Source organism: Pyxicephalus adspersus, chromosome 9 (genome assembly GCF_032062135.1).
Source record: "Pyxicephalus adspersus chromosome 9, UCB_Pads_2.0, whole genome shotgun sequence".
Lineage (NCBI taxonomy): Eukaryota > Metazoa > Chordata > Amphibia > Anura > Pyxicephalidae > Pyxicephalus > Pyxicephalus adspersus.
Genome location: NC_092866.1, coordinates 35,775,665 through 35,790,865, shown reverse-complemented (window position 1 = coordinate 35,790,865; position 15,201 = coordinate 35,775,665). Strand labels below are relative to the sequence as shown.

General features: G+C 37.3%; 1 protein-coding gene across 1 annotated transcript in view; it reads left to right on the top strand.

Annotated features, from left to right (window-relative positions):
• The first annotated feature begins 7,527 nt into the window (after nucleotides 1–7,527).
• Nucleotides 7,528–15,201, top strand: part of LOC140337646 (solute carrier family 22 member 20-like) — a 36,424-nt gene continuing 28,750 nt past the window's right edge. The window contains exons 1-3 of the mRNA XM_072421404.1: nucleotides 7,528–7,896; nucleotides 12,635–12,738; nucleotides 14,185–14,339. Of these exons, the coding sequence (XP_072277505.1) occupies nucleotides 7,528–7,896; nucleotides 12,635–12,738; nucleotides 14,185–14,339 (628 nt within the window). The remainder of the gene's footprint in view (nucleotides 7,897–12,634; nucleotides 12,739–14,184; nucleotides 14,340–15,201) is intronic.

Here is a 15,201-nt window from a genome sequence, read left to right as displayed (position 1 = left end):
TATTGAATCCAATACAAAATAAATGAACGAGTTTCAATTTGAATTTCCCACACACGCGCCGACGTCATCACGCACGCAGGGAGGAGCCGTCCGGTTTTTTTTTTCTCCGCCGGACGGCTTCTCGTTTCAGAAGGCACCCGGCGCTGAAACGAGAAGGACGTGGGACGATCAGCGGGACCAGGTAAGAAGCCGGCCGGCATCTTGTGTTCCGCCGGCCGGGCGGCGGAAGACAAGATGCCGAGCGGCGGAACACAAGATGCCAGCCGGCATCTTACCGGTCCCGCTGGGACCCGACGCTGGAGAGGGAGATCGACGGATGACGCTGGATGGAGGACGACGCTGGAATACGAAAACGACGCTGGATGAGCACAGGGGGACCAGGTAAGTAAGGATGGGAAAAATCTTGGGGTTAACCATCCTTGCAATTTTTTTTTGCCCGAACGAAGGTCGGGCTTAACGGCAAGGAGGTTAATAAATCCTATGTTGTCTTCATCTTCTACGTTGTTTTAGTTGTTTTTACTATTCCCCTGCACATGTACAAGATCGGTTGCTGCATTGGTCATTTTGATTATGTGGTGTGGTTTGCTATCACTCTTACACTATCCCCAAAAAAATATAGCAACAAGATTCTAGTAGAAGTTCTCATTGTACTAAAAAGCTGTTTTAGTGGTATTGTCTATGCTACCTTTTTACAGATATTCTTTCTTTATTCCTGGTGGCAAAAAAGTAACAGTTAATCTTCCCAAAACAGACACAACAAAAACTTGCAAGAAGTTTAAACCTTTTTGCATTCTATCCAGCAGTATGAGAATATTAGACATTTATAGAACTATAAAGTAAATTAGAAAGACAGTATGAGAGCTGAAGAGACCAGTTAACACTGCATATGTAATGTATAATCAGTACTGTGTTTAGGGTTAACTTTGGTATAAGAGAATTTTGTTTCTTGAGGTATTTAAACATGGACATTTCCTTGATACCTCTTTTGATTTTAAAGCACAGTGATCAAAATTATTAAGTTGTTTGTGACCTTTGAAAGATTTCCACAATATTGATGTTTTTTACTTTGATCTTGCAACCTATAACTGACATGTTATTTTGCATTATACTGAATATGTAAAATTTTTGTTTCATTTGTTATAGTTTTCCTATTTTTCTGATCTTAAAAATCCCCTGAGGAAGCCTTTTTGGAGAAACACGTCCGGTTTTTGAGACAAATATCTGATCACCACTCACAAGTGGAAGTTTTGTAACGTGTTCACAAATTTATGTATGACTTAATTTTCATATAGCATAGTTGTTCTATGTTAATAATAGGACCACTACAACCCTTGTTTAATAAATTCTTGTACATTTATTCTTTTGCCCAAAAGCCTATTCTGTTCTTTCCTCTTTTTCTAATTACACAAATAAAGGCTAGGCAATAATTAGAGATCAGTCTTAATTAACGATAAAATAACCTTTCCTGATACCTCTACCCTTTCTCTTTGGTAAAAAAATGTTAAATGTTTATAATAATATAAAGGATTGTACAATAGTCAGAGTTTGCTGAAACTTGAGTTACAGCAGTTTAAGAGACCAGGTAACACTGTACATGTAATACATAATTTATATAGGTTAATGATGAACATTTCTGTATGTTAAAGCACCCATGGTAATAAAGGAGCTCATTGTAATCCTCTAAATTTATTCACTAAAGGTTTATGTTTAAACATTTCTAAAATAATTAGGCATTATGTTGTATATCATATATTTGTATTATCTATAAGTATTCTAAAGTATGTGTTCAGTATGTGAAAATGTGGAATTCAACCTAAGTCAGTAAAAACCTTGTCATATGTATTATTAAATAAACTAATTTTGATTTTAAAAAAATGTTGTCTATTACCATCTGTTATCAGGCACATAAACTTGATTTCTTCTGTCCGCAGAGGTATGCACAAACAGTTGCAGCTTCTGCTTGCTGCTGTTGCTAATGTTCAGGTGTATAATCTAGTTTATTATATTCTAATCTAGTTTAGTATATTTTGATTTGTTGTTGATTGGTTACAAAATTCTGTATATACGGTGTAGCAGAATGAAATGTCTGATGCAAAATTTGCAAGGTATCTGGCATCATTTATCTCCATTTATCCTGGAAGGGGGATTACCGGGCCTAAATAGAACCATGTGTAATTATGTTGGTGCATAATTGCAGTTCCGGGATCAAGGCCCTCAGTGTCCTGGAAGAAATGAGTGGATCAGGCGATCCATATATTTATCAGGCCAGAAATCAGTAATGGCTGCAATGCTGCACCTGGCCATTGAATTAAAGACACCTGCCTTTGATACAGGGAAGTTGCAGCCTGAAGCCAGATGTGGCTGGAGAAGAAAGGCTGTGTGAAGCCTGTGATTTGGGAGAAGGACGCCTACAGTTTAAGTCTTGTAGAGCAGAGACAATAGGCTAAATTTGGTGGGGTTTTTTGGCTATTGTTCTAACTTTTATACGTTGTGTGTTTATAACAACAAAACGTTTAGCATTAAAAAGTAAAAAAAAACATTAAATAACCAAGGATGGGAGTTTCTACCTTATAAACTAACCAATAAAATGTATACATTTTTCTAGTAACCTTTTTACATAAATAATGCCTATGCAGGGGTTTTATCATGTTTCAATAAATAAATGTCACTATCAGGAGTTGTTGATAATAAAAAGATTTACAATATTTGTGCATCTGATAGAACAATGGTCTATTGGTCACCTTGGCATCCTCCTCAAGAGCATGTGACATCTGCAACAGTTTACTTTGATCATGAGTCAGGCGCATGTTTTCTTGTTTTTCAAAACATAGTGGAAACAATATTTCATTTTAATTTCCACAATTTAATACCCAAGCTTTTAGCTCCGAACCCTAGATGAATTTTCTGCAACCTTACAAGGGTATTAGGTTTGATGTTTAACTTTTTTTCTGGGGTGATATGAGTACATTCTTGTTTGTCAGCTACATCTACACCCAGGATAGAAGCGGAGACACAATACAACTCTACGAGGTAAAGTACCTTTTTGAGTACAATTGAGCACATACAAGGAAAATGTTGCATTGGTCCTTTGAAACCAGCACCAATAACCTTGCCCAATATTCTTTAGGTAGTTAAATTACAAGCATCCATTACCATGATCCTGTTTTATTCCAGAATTGTTCTTTTATAATTCTTTCTTAATTTCCTTGACACAAAACATCTTCCCTTCTCCTGCACCCATCAGTGTCTACCATTTGAGAATGTCCTGACTAAATCATCAGATCATGATCCAACCTAGGATGCAGGACAGCATTATCTGACAAAATGGTACCCAAATTGATAGCAGTATAACCACGGTGTTTTGCCCATGGGATGGGTGCTACCCAGAAACCATGTAAATTAGGTTAGAACAATCATGAAATTCTGTCAAGCACCACCTCGTGACTCCACCTTCCTTGCTTGTTTCTTTAGATTAAGTGGAAATTGTCCTGCCTAAAGGGATGTGATCATCAACCTGAGTTGATTGTGACAACTGTATTTGGGTGCATGACAAAGTAAGTTGAACCTCTTCCTGCTGTTTTACCAGCTCAGCAATTAACCCTTTAAATTTCATTTTCACGGTATCAGACAAAGAACCAATTGCATCAATATGAACATGTTGTAGATAATTTATGTCTAATTGTAACTTCATTCCATCCCATAAATGTTCAGCCAGACTCCCAAATTTGTTTCTTAACACTTTTAAACCCATAGTATGCAATGTTCCTGTTTCAACCTCCACCAGTACTCTCACACAAAGGCCATACAAAAGCCATAGAAGTCTATCGAAGTTAGGATCAAAATTCAAATCATACCCACTGGTGTCAATACCAAATCATATCTAAGGGGTCTATACCATTACATAAAACATCCCACCTTCAAGGATTTGGACCAAGAAAATTTAGAGATTGATTTGTATACCTATATGTCACTTCAAAGAAATAATGTCCCTCAATGTCAGGGTTGCAAGCACCTCTCATAATGTGTATAGTGAAACTAAGTATGGACACTTCCCCTTCTGAATGCATGATTTTTGCATCAGTTTTTACATTCAGGAAGTTTCTTTGAGTACTTTGTCATAATAATTTTGCTGGATCTTTGAAACCATTCACCATGATGAGCTCGGCTACAATTTAGTTGCAAAATAACTTTTTTCAGGGTAAAAAAGTATGTGGTTGTATATCCTCTGTGTAGGCAGGACCCCTAGTAATTGAAATTTCTAGAAGAACATCTGCAAGATCCAAATACTTCTTTACCAATGCCCCCAGAACAGGTTCAGGTTGGTCAGAATTTTACATTATATGTTGTTTTGTTTCCCTACATTACTAGTAACATAACTAATATACCAATATGCATTTTCGTCATTGGGATCCTCAGGATACAATTTATCTTGTTTCTATCTTATCAAAAGTGGATCTGTCACATTCACACAGTGGGTCTACAATTTTTGGTGAATCAGTCACCATACTATTACTCACAGACATCTTCATTAACAAGCATTACTGGAATAAGATAGACCTCTACTTCTGGGTCTTGCCCTCCTTCATACTCTAGGATTGTCTCTTCTGGCACATAAGTCCTAGATTTCAAACTCTTCTGGGCAGGGTCCTCTCCTCCTGTGTCACTGTCTGTATCTGTCTGTCCTTTGCAACTCCTATTTAATGTACAGGGCTGCATAATATGTTGGCGCTATATAAATCCTGATCAAACAGAGTTTTTTTATTTCCTTATAGATGGGACTTTTTAGGTATGTGCAAAGTGTTACTATAAAAGTTTTCACTTTAAAATTTGCTGTACAATTTTATTTTCTCCAATACAAATGATTAAAAACATACAAAACATTTGTGAATAACATTATTTCTTTCTGGAGTACATTTGTTATACTTTTAATTGCTTTTTCCTTTTAAACTGTCCGTGACGCATTTCCCCACAAGGGCTTCCTCAGAAGGACATACTGTGATGGATATCTCAATTTCTTTATATCTTATTCAAAGTTGATGTTGTAAATTATCTTTTATCTCCATTGAAACAGTAAAACATCAAATCAACTATGTTCAGCTGTGCGACCCATCAATTACATCCTTTTTAATGCCTGTCTTCAAACCTGAATGTTGACTCCTCTTTTAAGAGTTCTCATGTGTTTATGAGTTCAGTGATATCAATCACTTTTAAGGCATTGGATGCAACTTCTGTGGGTCCCCGCAAACAAAAGTTCCTCATTGGACTATCTGTCAGATTGTTGCTCATTTTGCTGTCCTGGGACCCTGGGAAATTCCTTGCAAAGTGACCCACTTTCCTACATTTGTAGCAAGCAAATTTTTCCTTTGGTTTAAAATCATTTTTACCTAAGAACTGTTTATTTTTATCACCTTCTTTCTGTTACTGTATTATATCATTTGGGCTTTCTTAGCTTCTCAGTCTGTTTAATTTATCTCTACAGCAGTTTTCATCATCATTAGTTTCTCTCTGATTTTTCCTTTCAATCCTGCAATTAATTTGTGTAACAATACTGGCTTCAGGTCATCACTAGATATGTTCCTTCCAGCAGATTCAAAAACCAGTTTGAAGTTGTTAAAATATGACATGCAGTCCTCAATTGGACCTTGGGCTACTCCAGACACCTTAGACCGTGATTGAGGTGTATAGACTGTTTGATTTGCTAGGGATTGTGTCCCTGCTGGCTGCAGTCAGGGGACACACTTCGAGGAATGCTAGTTTTACTGATTATATCCTCAATAACTTCCTCAAGGTGTGAGGCAAAAGCCTTGTATATAGCATAGTTTATAATTTCTTCTTATATAAAACCATTAAGTCCACATCAACATTGAGCATATACTAACTGACACTTCTACCAATGGGCTTTGTTGCCCAAAATGTGGGGAGCCCAAAGCATCTCCGATTTTTGGCTAGTGGTGCTGCCCTCAAATTCAACCTTTTTGGTTACATGTGATTGACTACATTGTGCAGGTGACATCAATTCCTCTTCCAATAGAATCCTTTCCCTTTTTGTTCAGCTACCTGGAGTCTCCTATGCCCCTAGCCCTTTTTCATACCTACAATAGATTCAGCTGTGCTTACTTGCAGCCAGGTGAGCCATCATGAGAACATGGCCAAACCTCCAACAATCTGACTTGCCTAATGTACCTGGAAAAACTTGATGCACCCTCTTCTCCAAACCTGGACCCACAAGCAGATCATTTCTTAAATAGATGGTTTGTTTTCATCCTTAATTCTTTTGGTATTAGGGAAAGGAGAATTTTGCTTACTCCTTTTTGATATACAACCAGATATGCGGTTGAGGCAATGGGAGGCAAAATCCAATCTTAAATGTGTCCCCATTCTCTCTTCTTTATAGCAATTTTGGACAATTGGTAAAACTTTAAATGTATTGTTTTGTATGAACCTTTATTTTTAGACTATATCATATACAGATACACCCAAGGACTGAGAATTAGATTACCCACTGTTTACTGCTCCCCCTACCCCAAATTCTTTTTATTATTTTTTTTTTAATATTTAATGTTATTAGTGTTTATGACTTTAGAAAAAAAAAATTCTGGGACTTTTTAGCTACCTTTAAACATATGCACAAAAACCTCTATAAATATACATGTAACTATTTTTTTAAAAAGTTTACAAAATGTATTTATGCTCTTTAAATAAAATAAATACATTTTGTAAACTTTTTTTTTAAATAGTTGCATGTATATTTATAGAAGTTTATGTGCTTATGTATAAAGGTACCTAATCATTTTCTGTATTTGCAATTATGAATTAAGGGATGTGGTGCCAACCATTTGATTTCCCATGTAGAAAAGGTGTTTATGACTAGTTTATTTATTCAATTGTGAATGATAAGCCACTGTTCAGTCAGATCCTTGATCATTAATCTAGATTGTTTTTATTGTTTCTCACTTTCCCCTAGGTTTTGTTTGACCTTAATTACAAAAAAATCAATAAAATGTATTTAGTAAAAAAGAAACAGGAAATCAGACATTTCCTTTAACCTTCCCTCATTAAAATCTTCCAAGCCCATGTGTTTTAATAGCAGTAATTGATTCCGACCAGGGAATGTTTGAGGGAATGTCTAATTCCCTGTTTAATAAATAGAGCCTGTAGAGTTACCAATGCATAAAAACACACTAGTTAAAACATTCTGGCCTTTTCCCTATTTTTGCAATCAGCCTGTAATATATAGTTATGATTTAACCAGATTTAAACTAGTGTATTTGTATGTGGGTGGATGAACCTAATGCACAATAGTAGATAATCTATGTGATGCTTATATAATATGGTCTGTCATTGGACAGAAGCTCGTTTTTAACAAGTTGCCAAAACAAATAATGAAGATTCCACACATGGACAGATATACCAACTGAAATATTGCAGTAGCCTAAGAAGAAAATTGCAGCGATTAACAACCAGGATCATCGTTTTTTGACTGTTCCATTCTTGTCTGGTGTAAACTCATCATTTAGACATTTTGTGATGGGTTTCAATGACCTCCTACACACCATTGGGGGCTTGGGCCGTTTCCAGGTACTCAATACTGCTCTGCTACTGCTTCCAATGATTTTTATGGCTTCCCATAACTTCCTTCAGAATTTTACAGCTGCTGTTCCCGCACACCGATGTCGTATCCCACTTTTGGACAGTGTTTCAGTTTCTTTTAATCATAGCAATATTAAAGCATTTTTACCAGTGGATGACAATCTGAAGAGTAAGAGTTGCATGAGATTTACCAATGCTGAGCTTCTTGGCTTTTGGACCAACATCACATCAACAAACAACACTGAATCCTGTAGGGATGGCTGGGTCTATGACAAGAGCATCTTTGTCTCCACCATTGTCACAGAGGTAATGCACAGAACGTAATGAGGCTGATATACTAAAGCTCTTTTCAGATATGCTGTCGTTACCACTTCCAGGCAACTAGGAGTGGTAATAAGGGGTTTTCTGTACTTTATGAAATGCTTTAAAACTGGTAAAGAAGTGGTTTTCAAGAATGCTTTTGTCTTGCACAGGAAACGAGGGTATAGGAAGCAGAAACACATCATTTGTCCTGCCAAATGCTTCAAAAATATAGGATGATTCAACAAAAGGGATTACAAAACATATAAACAGAACATAAATATACGGTATATCAATCACTTACTACGTATGGTGTATCTGTGGAAGGAAGAGAAAAAGGGAGGGAGGGAAAGCCAGGCTTTTGAAGGGCAACCAGAGTTAAATTTAAAAACACATAACTTTATTGTTCTAACAACATAATTTAAAAGATTAAGAGCTGTGTCTCTATAAATGAATCCTAGGCTAACATATAACCACTAGTTTCGCAAAAATAAGCAATATGGTTTAGTATCATACTGGGTTAGCGATGGCGGTAAGGTGTCCCACCTGAAGCGTTTTCACTTCAGGAGTAAGGGGAGACTTAGTATTATTGCTGGGGCTTTTTACCACATTAAGAGCCTTGTGATACTGAATTGCTACTTGTAAGTGATTTGATAGCAAGACCAATATCAGTTTGCACGTACTTAGTAGAAGTAAATGACAGTGATCCAGCAAGAGAAGATAAAGTGTTGTCTTCTCGTATGGAGTATTTTCAATGTGGTATGTGGGTGAGCCTCGGGCAGCCATCCAAAAGGGGCCCCTGGCTTTCCCTATCGCCCAAAAGGGGAGAGCCTGGCTTTCCCTCCCTTCCTTTTTCTCTGTGTCCCACAGATACACTATACGTATGTTAGCACTGCAGGTCGTGCCGATGCCGCTGCTCGTAATCGCAGGCACGGACGCCGGGTCCTATCTTTCACGTAACCCCCTACCTATGTTCCATGCCTGTGTTTCCTTCATGCTGAGACTTGCTCTGGTGTTTGAGCTGGCGTGGGTGTGTCTCTCCTAATCTATGAGGTAACATACACACGCCCTCTGTTTTCTACAGCCTATGGCTGGTTTCCTGCAGGTATTTAAAGGCACCTCCTACTACAGGAAGTTGCCTGAGCAATCTCTGGTTTGCCCTGTGTAACTCTCAGTGCTAAGGTGTTTTCTCTGTTTTGCTTTGCTGTGTACCGGACTTTGCTTACGTTTTTGGACTCTGCCTGTTTGCTGCCTGACCCTGACCTCGGATTACGTTTTTGGACTTTGCCTGTTTGCTGCCTGACCCTGACCTCGGATTACGTTTTTGGACTTTGCCTGATTGCCGCCTGACCTGATCTTGGATCCTTGTTTCTGGACTTCTTGGCCACGCAAGCCCCTCGGTGCTTGCACCGGGTTTCCTGACTCCTGTGGTCAGCTGCCACTGGCCTGGGGATTGCTCTGTAGTGGCACCTGGCAGCTACCCCGCAGCCCAAGCCTATCCTCACCATCAGAGGCTCTAGCGAAGACCTGGTAGCGGCTTAGTCACGCCCCTCTGGAGTATACCCGGTCAGTGGCACAGTGGGTCCACACCCGCTTGCATAACAACGTAATCACAGGCTGGGCAAATAGGAGTCCACTCCTCTTTGATTATCCATTGGGGCTATTCTTTTGGATGGAACAAACCACATATGTACAAAGCTGTAAACAGAGAAAAGAGAGGAAAAGATAACAGTGCAAAGAAAACATCACTTTCAAAATTCACCATGAAACATTCTTAATTTCTGTGAGGTAACATAATAATGAAGTACAACGTAACAATGCGAACCATATAGTAAGAATCCCTGTGGATCTCAACCATTTTCTCTAACTAATTGGGGGTATAAACTAGTGCAATTTTGGGTTCTGGAGGGGATGAAGGAAAGGGGGGGGGGGGAAGTAGGAAAATGAAGACATGATCGGGGACAGATGAGTTAGTTGAACAAATATTGCACAATGTAAGAAATAACCTTGACTGACTAGGGTATGTAGGGGTCTAGAGATACAATCAGTGGTCTAATAGTAGTCACATCCAATAGATCCAATAGAACCATCTCTGGTTTGTAATTTCCTCAGCGTCTCTAAGAGATACTGTTAGGTCCTCCATCAGATAAAGCTCATTAATACGGTTAAACCATTGGGCAATACCTGGCAATCCCTGGTTGACGCCACATTGCCGGAATACAGGTTCTCCCAGCATCCACTAACCTTATTAAAAGAGATCTGTGATAAACCTTTCTTGGAATAGAGGTATGATGTAAAAGTAAAAACCCTGCTTCAAAAGGTATCTATTAAGCTGTAAAATTTTGGGAGAAGTCCATGCACAAAAGGGGGGACATATTCTGCATCTAGGACAATTAAGGATGAATACAGTTGTGAAGTCAGATGCCGAACTGGGCTCTGTGTCATACACAGGGACTGAAAACCTGTGAGTGTCTTCCTAAAATTGTCCAATCTCGGGGGAGAATGCAGAAAATGGTTAAGCTGATTTATATGCCAGAAACCCAATTCAACGAAAACTTGATCTGAACTCAAGAAGCTTACTTGGTTAGCTCCCAGTTCTGCCACAACCTGAAATTTCAGATCTTTTGAACCTGGTAGGAAATTAACAAGCCCAATTACAGGACTCAGGGGTGATAGCCCCATAAGATGGAACGAGTTTGAGAGATATTTTGAAAGCACTGCCACTGCGTTTTTTCCTTAAACTGAGTTTTTTGAAGCTCAACCTGGGCCTTTTTGGCGCCCAGATGAACTGGGTGAGTGTTGCTCTCAGATTTCGAAAATACAGTGCTGGGATTTTAATCAGGAGTGATTGCGTCAAATATAGGAGCTTTGGTAATAACACCATCTTAATAGCATTACAGTGATCAAACCAGGAGAGCAATTTAATATTCCATTGGGACAGTTCTCGTTTAAAGTCCCCCAATAATGGAATAAAATTTAAAGAATATAATTTATTAAGATCACTGCAAATATAAACACACAGATTTTTAATTTTTTTGGATAACCATCGGAAAAAGAAGGTGCTCTTCAAAGCTTTACACATATCTTCTGGGAGGGATACATTTAAAACTTCTGTTTTCTGGTAACTTATTTTGAATGAAAAATATTTTTTAACTGCTTAAAAAATGCTTGTCGGGCATCCAGAAAAATGTTCCTATTCAAGCCCATGACTTTTATCAAACGTTTCATTGTATTGACAATGAAAGAAAAAAGCAGCTGGGCCCAAATCTGCCCTTAAAGTGGCCCTAGTTGTGCTGTCAGTTGAGTTTGTCCTTGGCTGTTCACACCACATGCACTGAGCTGCGCCAGTCAACATGCTCTGGATGCATGAATGAGGTAATAGGCCTTCTTTTGTATTGTCATAGTGCACACCAACCCACTTCTAGAAATTTTAGTAGCATGATTCCATTACTAATCACTCAAATGAAAACTAACACAAGGATGCAAAACTCCAAGTACAACCTGAAAATCAATCACAAATTACTTTAGAAGTCCTTGAGCAATCCTTTCAGATACATATGTGCATGCACTGCATTGTGTGTGTAATTACAATTATTGAAATAAACTTGACATTGAATTAAACACAATATGCAGCTCAGAATCTCAGCTGATAGAGGTCAACATGGATGGATGTGTGCTGGGAATGTGAGCTGGGGGATGTTTTTGCATGCAGTGTTGTACAAGTAGCATAAAGTAATATTGAAGTGTACCTAAACTCAGAATTTTCACTTTTACATAAAAGGGTAAACAACCCTTTTATGTAAGGTAAAAATTATGATTTTCTTTTTCTTTAAAAAAGGTTGCTGCACCGCCCCCTAATTCTCGATCGCCTGGACGAACGAGAATGACTGGGAGCGCAAAGCCTCCCAGAAAACCTATGTCAGGCATCCTGAGAGGCTCTTGGGTGCTCCTTCTGCGCATGCTTGAGCATCTCCGGCATGTGCAAAAGGAGCCTTTCTTGTGGGGGAAAAAAATTTTGCAAATCTTGCATGCGCAATCAGTAAATTTTTTTTCATCCTACCTCACCCGATCTTGCGCCTGGGTCGGGTGACATAGGATGAAGAAGGGACGAAGATGGAGGGGACGACGCGGGACCAGATGCAGGACACCCCTAGATGGATCGGACTGCCCTGCGGGATAAAAGGTAAGTGTTTTTTTTTTTTGGCAGTTTTTAGTTTAGTTCCTCTTTAAGTCACACATATTTGTTGAATTGTGCAACCATGAAAGAATAATCACTTGCACACTAGCACACTTGCCCAATCTGTTTAGCAGTTTGTATTATTGGTATTATTATTATTATTAAACAGTATTCGTATAGCACCAACATATTATGCAGCGCTGTACAATAAATAAGGGTTGTAAATGACAGACAGATACAGACAGTGAGGAGGAGAGGACCCTTCTCAGAGGAGCTTACAATCTAAGAGGTTTTAGCTATAATTGTTTGTAAAATAATATTTTATGTGCTTTACTAAAGATTTTGATAAATATGTGTGCTTGAATCCAAATAGCTCCCCAAAGGTAACACAGCAATACAACCCGAAACAGTTTTTTCACATTTCCCACTGTAGGTTAACCTGGGATTTACTTTACATTTTACAACAGGTAAGAGACTTATATCTGTTTTGCATTCTTTGGTGGGAAATGCCACATATTTACCAGTAAATAATTTTTGCAAAACTGAAATTTGAGCTCTTTCTTTCAGTGGGATTTGGTCTGCGACCTGCGTAAAATGAGACAAGTAGCTCAATCAATATATATGGCGGGAGTGTTGGTTGGAGCCTTCATACTTGGAAGTTTATCTGACAGGTAATGACAACAGTAAATAACTCATATCTATGCACAGATAACATGAAAACATCCCATAAAACATCAATTTCTCATTTGTTGTTATATAGAAATATAGATTCCAGATTTTTCATTCCTGTAGCAAAATAAAATTCAAGATCTGTACCACTGCGCCTCACCCCCACAACTATCACCAAATGTGAAACACCCTCTGCTATTTCAACATAAATACTCCCATTCTTGGTGTTATCATTGCACATTTATACACCTTCCTGATTTCTCAGCACTGTATGCTCTCTGTTCCTGCTTAGACAGCACATCTGCAGCTGGAAGAGACACACTTCTGCTATTTATATAATAAAACTTCTACACTATTTGGTGTATATATTATTTTTTTACATATACTGATGGTTTCTTTTTTATGAAGGGGCTATTTCTAGAATAGTTGTTTCAAGCCATTATCTGTGGACATGAGGGAATAATCAGTATTTTGACCTTAATATTCCATGAGTGTTTTATAGAGGGGTGAAGCACAAACGGTGGTAAATACATAAAGTGGATTTCAAAAGAGGTTATCCTCATGGTCTGTTCAGAATTAAAACTCTTTGGGGGTGAAAAAATGTTAATATACTATACTGTTTTGAGCTATTTCATTGTTGGTGCATATTGCATAGCACATAAGTATTTATCATTATATATTTGCTTTTGATATATTATTTAGTGAACTTTGTGTTTAGTGTTGTATTATTAGTTTATATTATTAGCATTATTAGTTTATGAGCTTTCTTAAAAACAAACTTTTTAGCCTTCTAACTGTATAAAGAACTTTCTAGCCTTCTAACTGTATAAAGAACCAAATAGGCTTAAGAAAGGATGTGCTACTTACAGCAAAGGGGTAAAATGATTCATTAGAAGCAGTAAAATTTCATTACTGATTTGCTAATTGCAGCAAAAATTTGTATGCAATATTTCATATTCAGCAGACTAAAACAAAATAAAAACACCCCAATTATTTCATTTGAGTCTTGATAGTACATTGAGGAAATGTATAAAAAAACATCATATATTTCATTTAAAGTGAAACTACCATAGTTTTTTTTTTTAAATGGGCTAGTAATGTACACTATTAGCATTTTTTGCAATGCAGCACACAGGCCAGTGTGTTACTGTTTGTTGTGATGCGGTGCAGAAAAAGCTGCAATGTGAATGGCACCACAGTGCACAGTGCAGCATGTTGCCAAAATTCAGTATGAAACCAGCCATAATAAATAATCATATTTGTTAAATTTACAACCTATGCTGTTTACTATACTGCTTCTATACAGCAGCCTATGTCAATGTATAGGTATTACACTAAACTTGAAAATCACATTTATTTCAAATATGATAGCCAAGGAGAGATGCAACACTTACTGATGCCGATAAATCTGAAAAATTATAATTTTCATGTGTCAATGTCTGTCATAGGTTTGGCAGGAAAACTATTCTGTCCAGCTCATATCTCATGTTGGCAGTATCTGGCACGTGTGTGGCTTTTCTCCCCAACTTTGTCACTTATTGCACTTTCCGATGTCTTTGTGGAATTGCTTTCTCTGGAATTTCTTTGAACACCATCTCACTTTGTAAGTATTTAGCCATAATCTATGGAAAGATAGGGAAAAACATCAACATGGTTACTTTATACATCCCAATGGTTTATTATTGCATTATTATTATTTCATTGTACATATTTTTGTACAATGAATTTTCTGTTCAGTGAAATGAGCATAGGGATAACATTTTCTAACAGAAAGTTACCCTTATAGAATAATGTATAATCATTTAATTGTTTCATTATATGTACAGTACATGCAATAGATCAGCTAAATGTCAGTTATATTATCAGACACCTTTTAATGTAATTTTAACTTTAAATGTACACAGAAAATCTGAATCTTTAGTTTAGTAGGCTTCAATATAAAAGGAAAAAACCTTCCTTATCTCTACAGGTATTGAAATACTAGTTGGTTCAACATTCTATAGTGAGATTTCTAATAAATGAATATGAATAACCATTTATATTTTGGGCATTTAGAAACACATTCAGCAATTTAAGCAAATTATTGAGAAGGCTAGAACAAGGCTTTAGCACAATATTTTACACTTTAATATCTCTTGGTGTAGATTTATTGTCATTCGTCCATATTCACCTCTTTTTAACTGTTATTTAATCCAGTTCAGCAAATCTTTTCTTTTAGCTGAGAATTCCCATTCCCTTTTTCATTTGTGATAATTGCACTGTGTTTATATCCAGAACATTTTTATAGAGAACACTATATTGAAGACTGAAGATTGTAAACAACCATTTTGTGTATCTAGTAATAGTCACATTCATTTTGACTTTTAGCAAGACGTTTTGCATTGTTCTGAGCTGCTTCATCAGTTCTACATGTGTAGGAAATACCCCAACATTTATATCAACCACACAAGTCATATTCTAACACA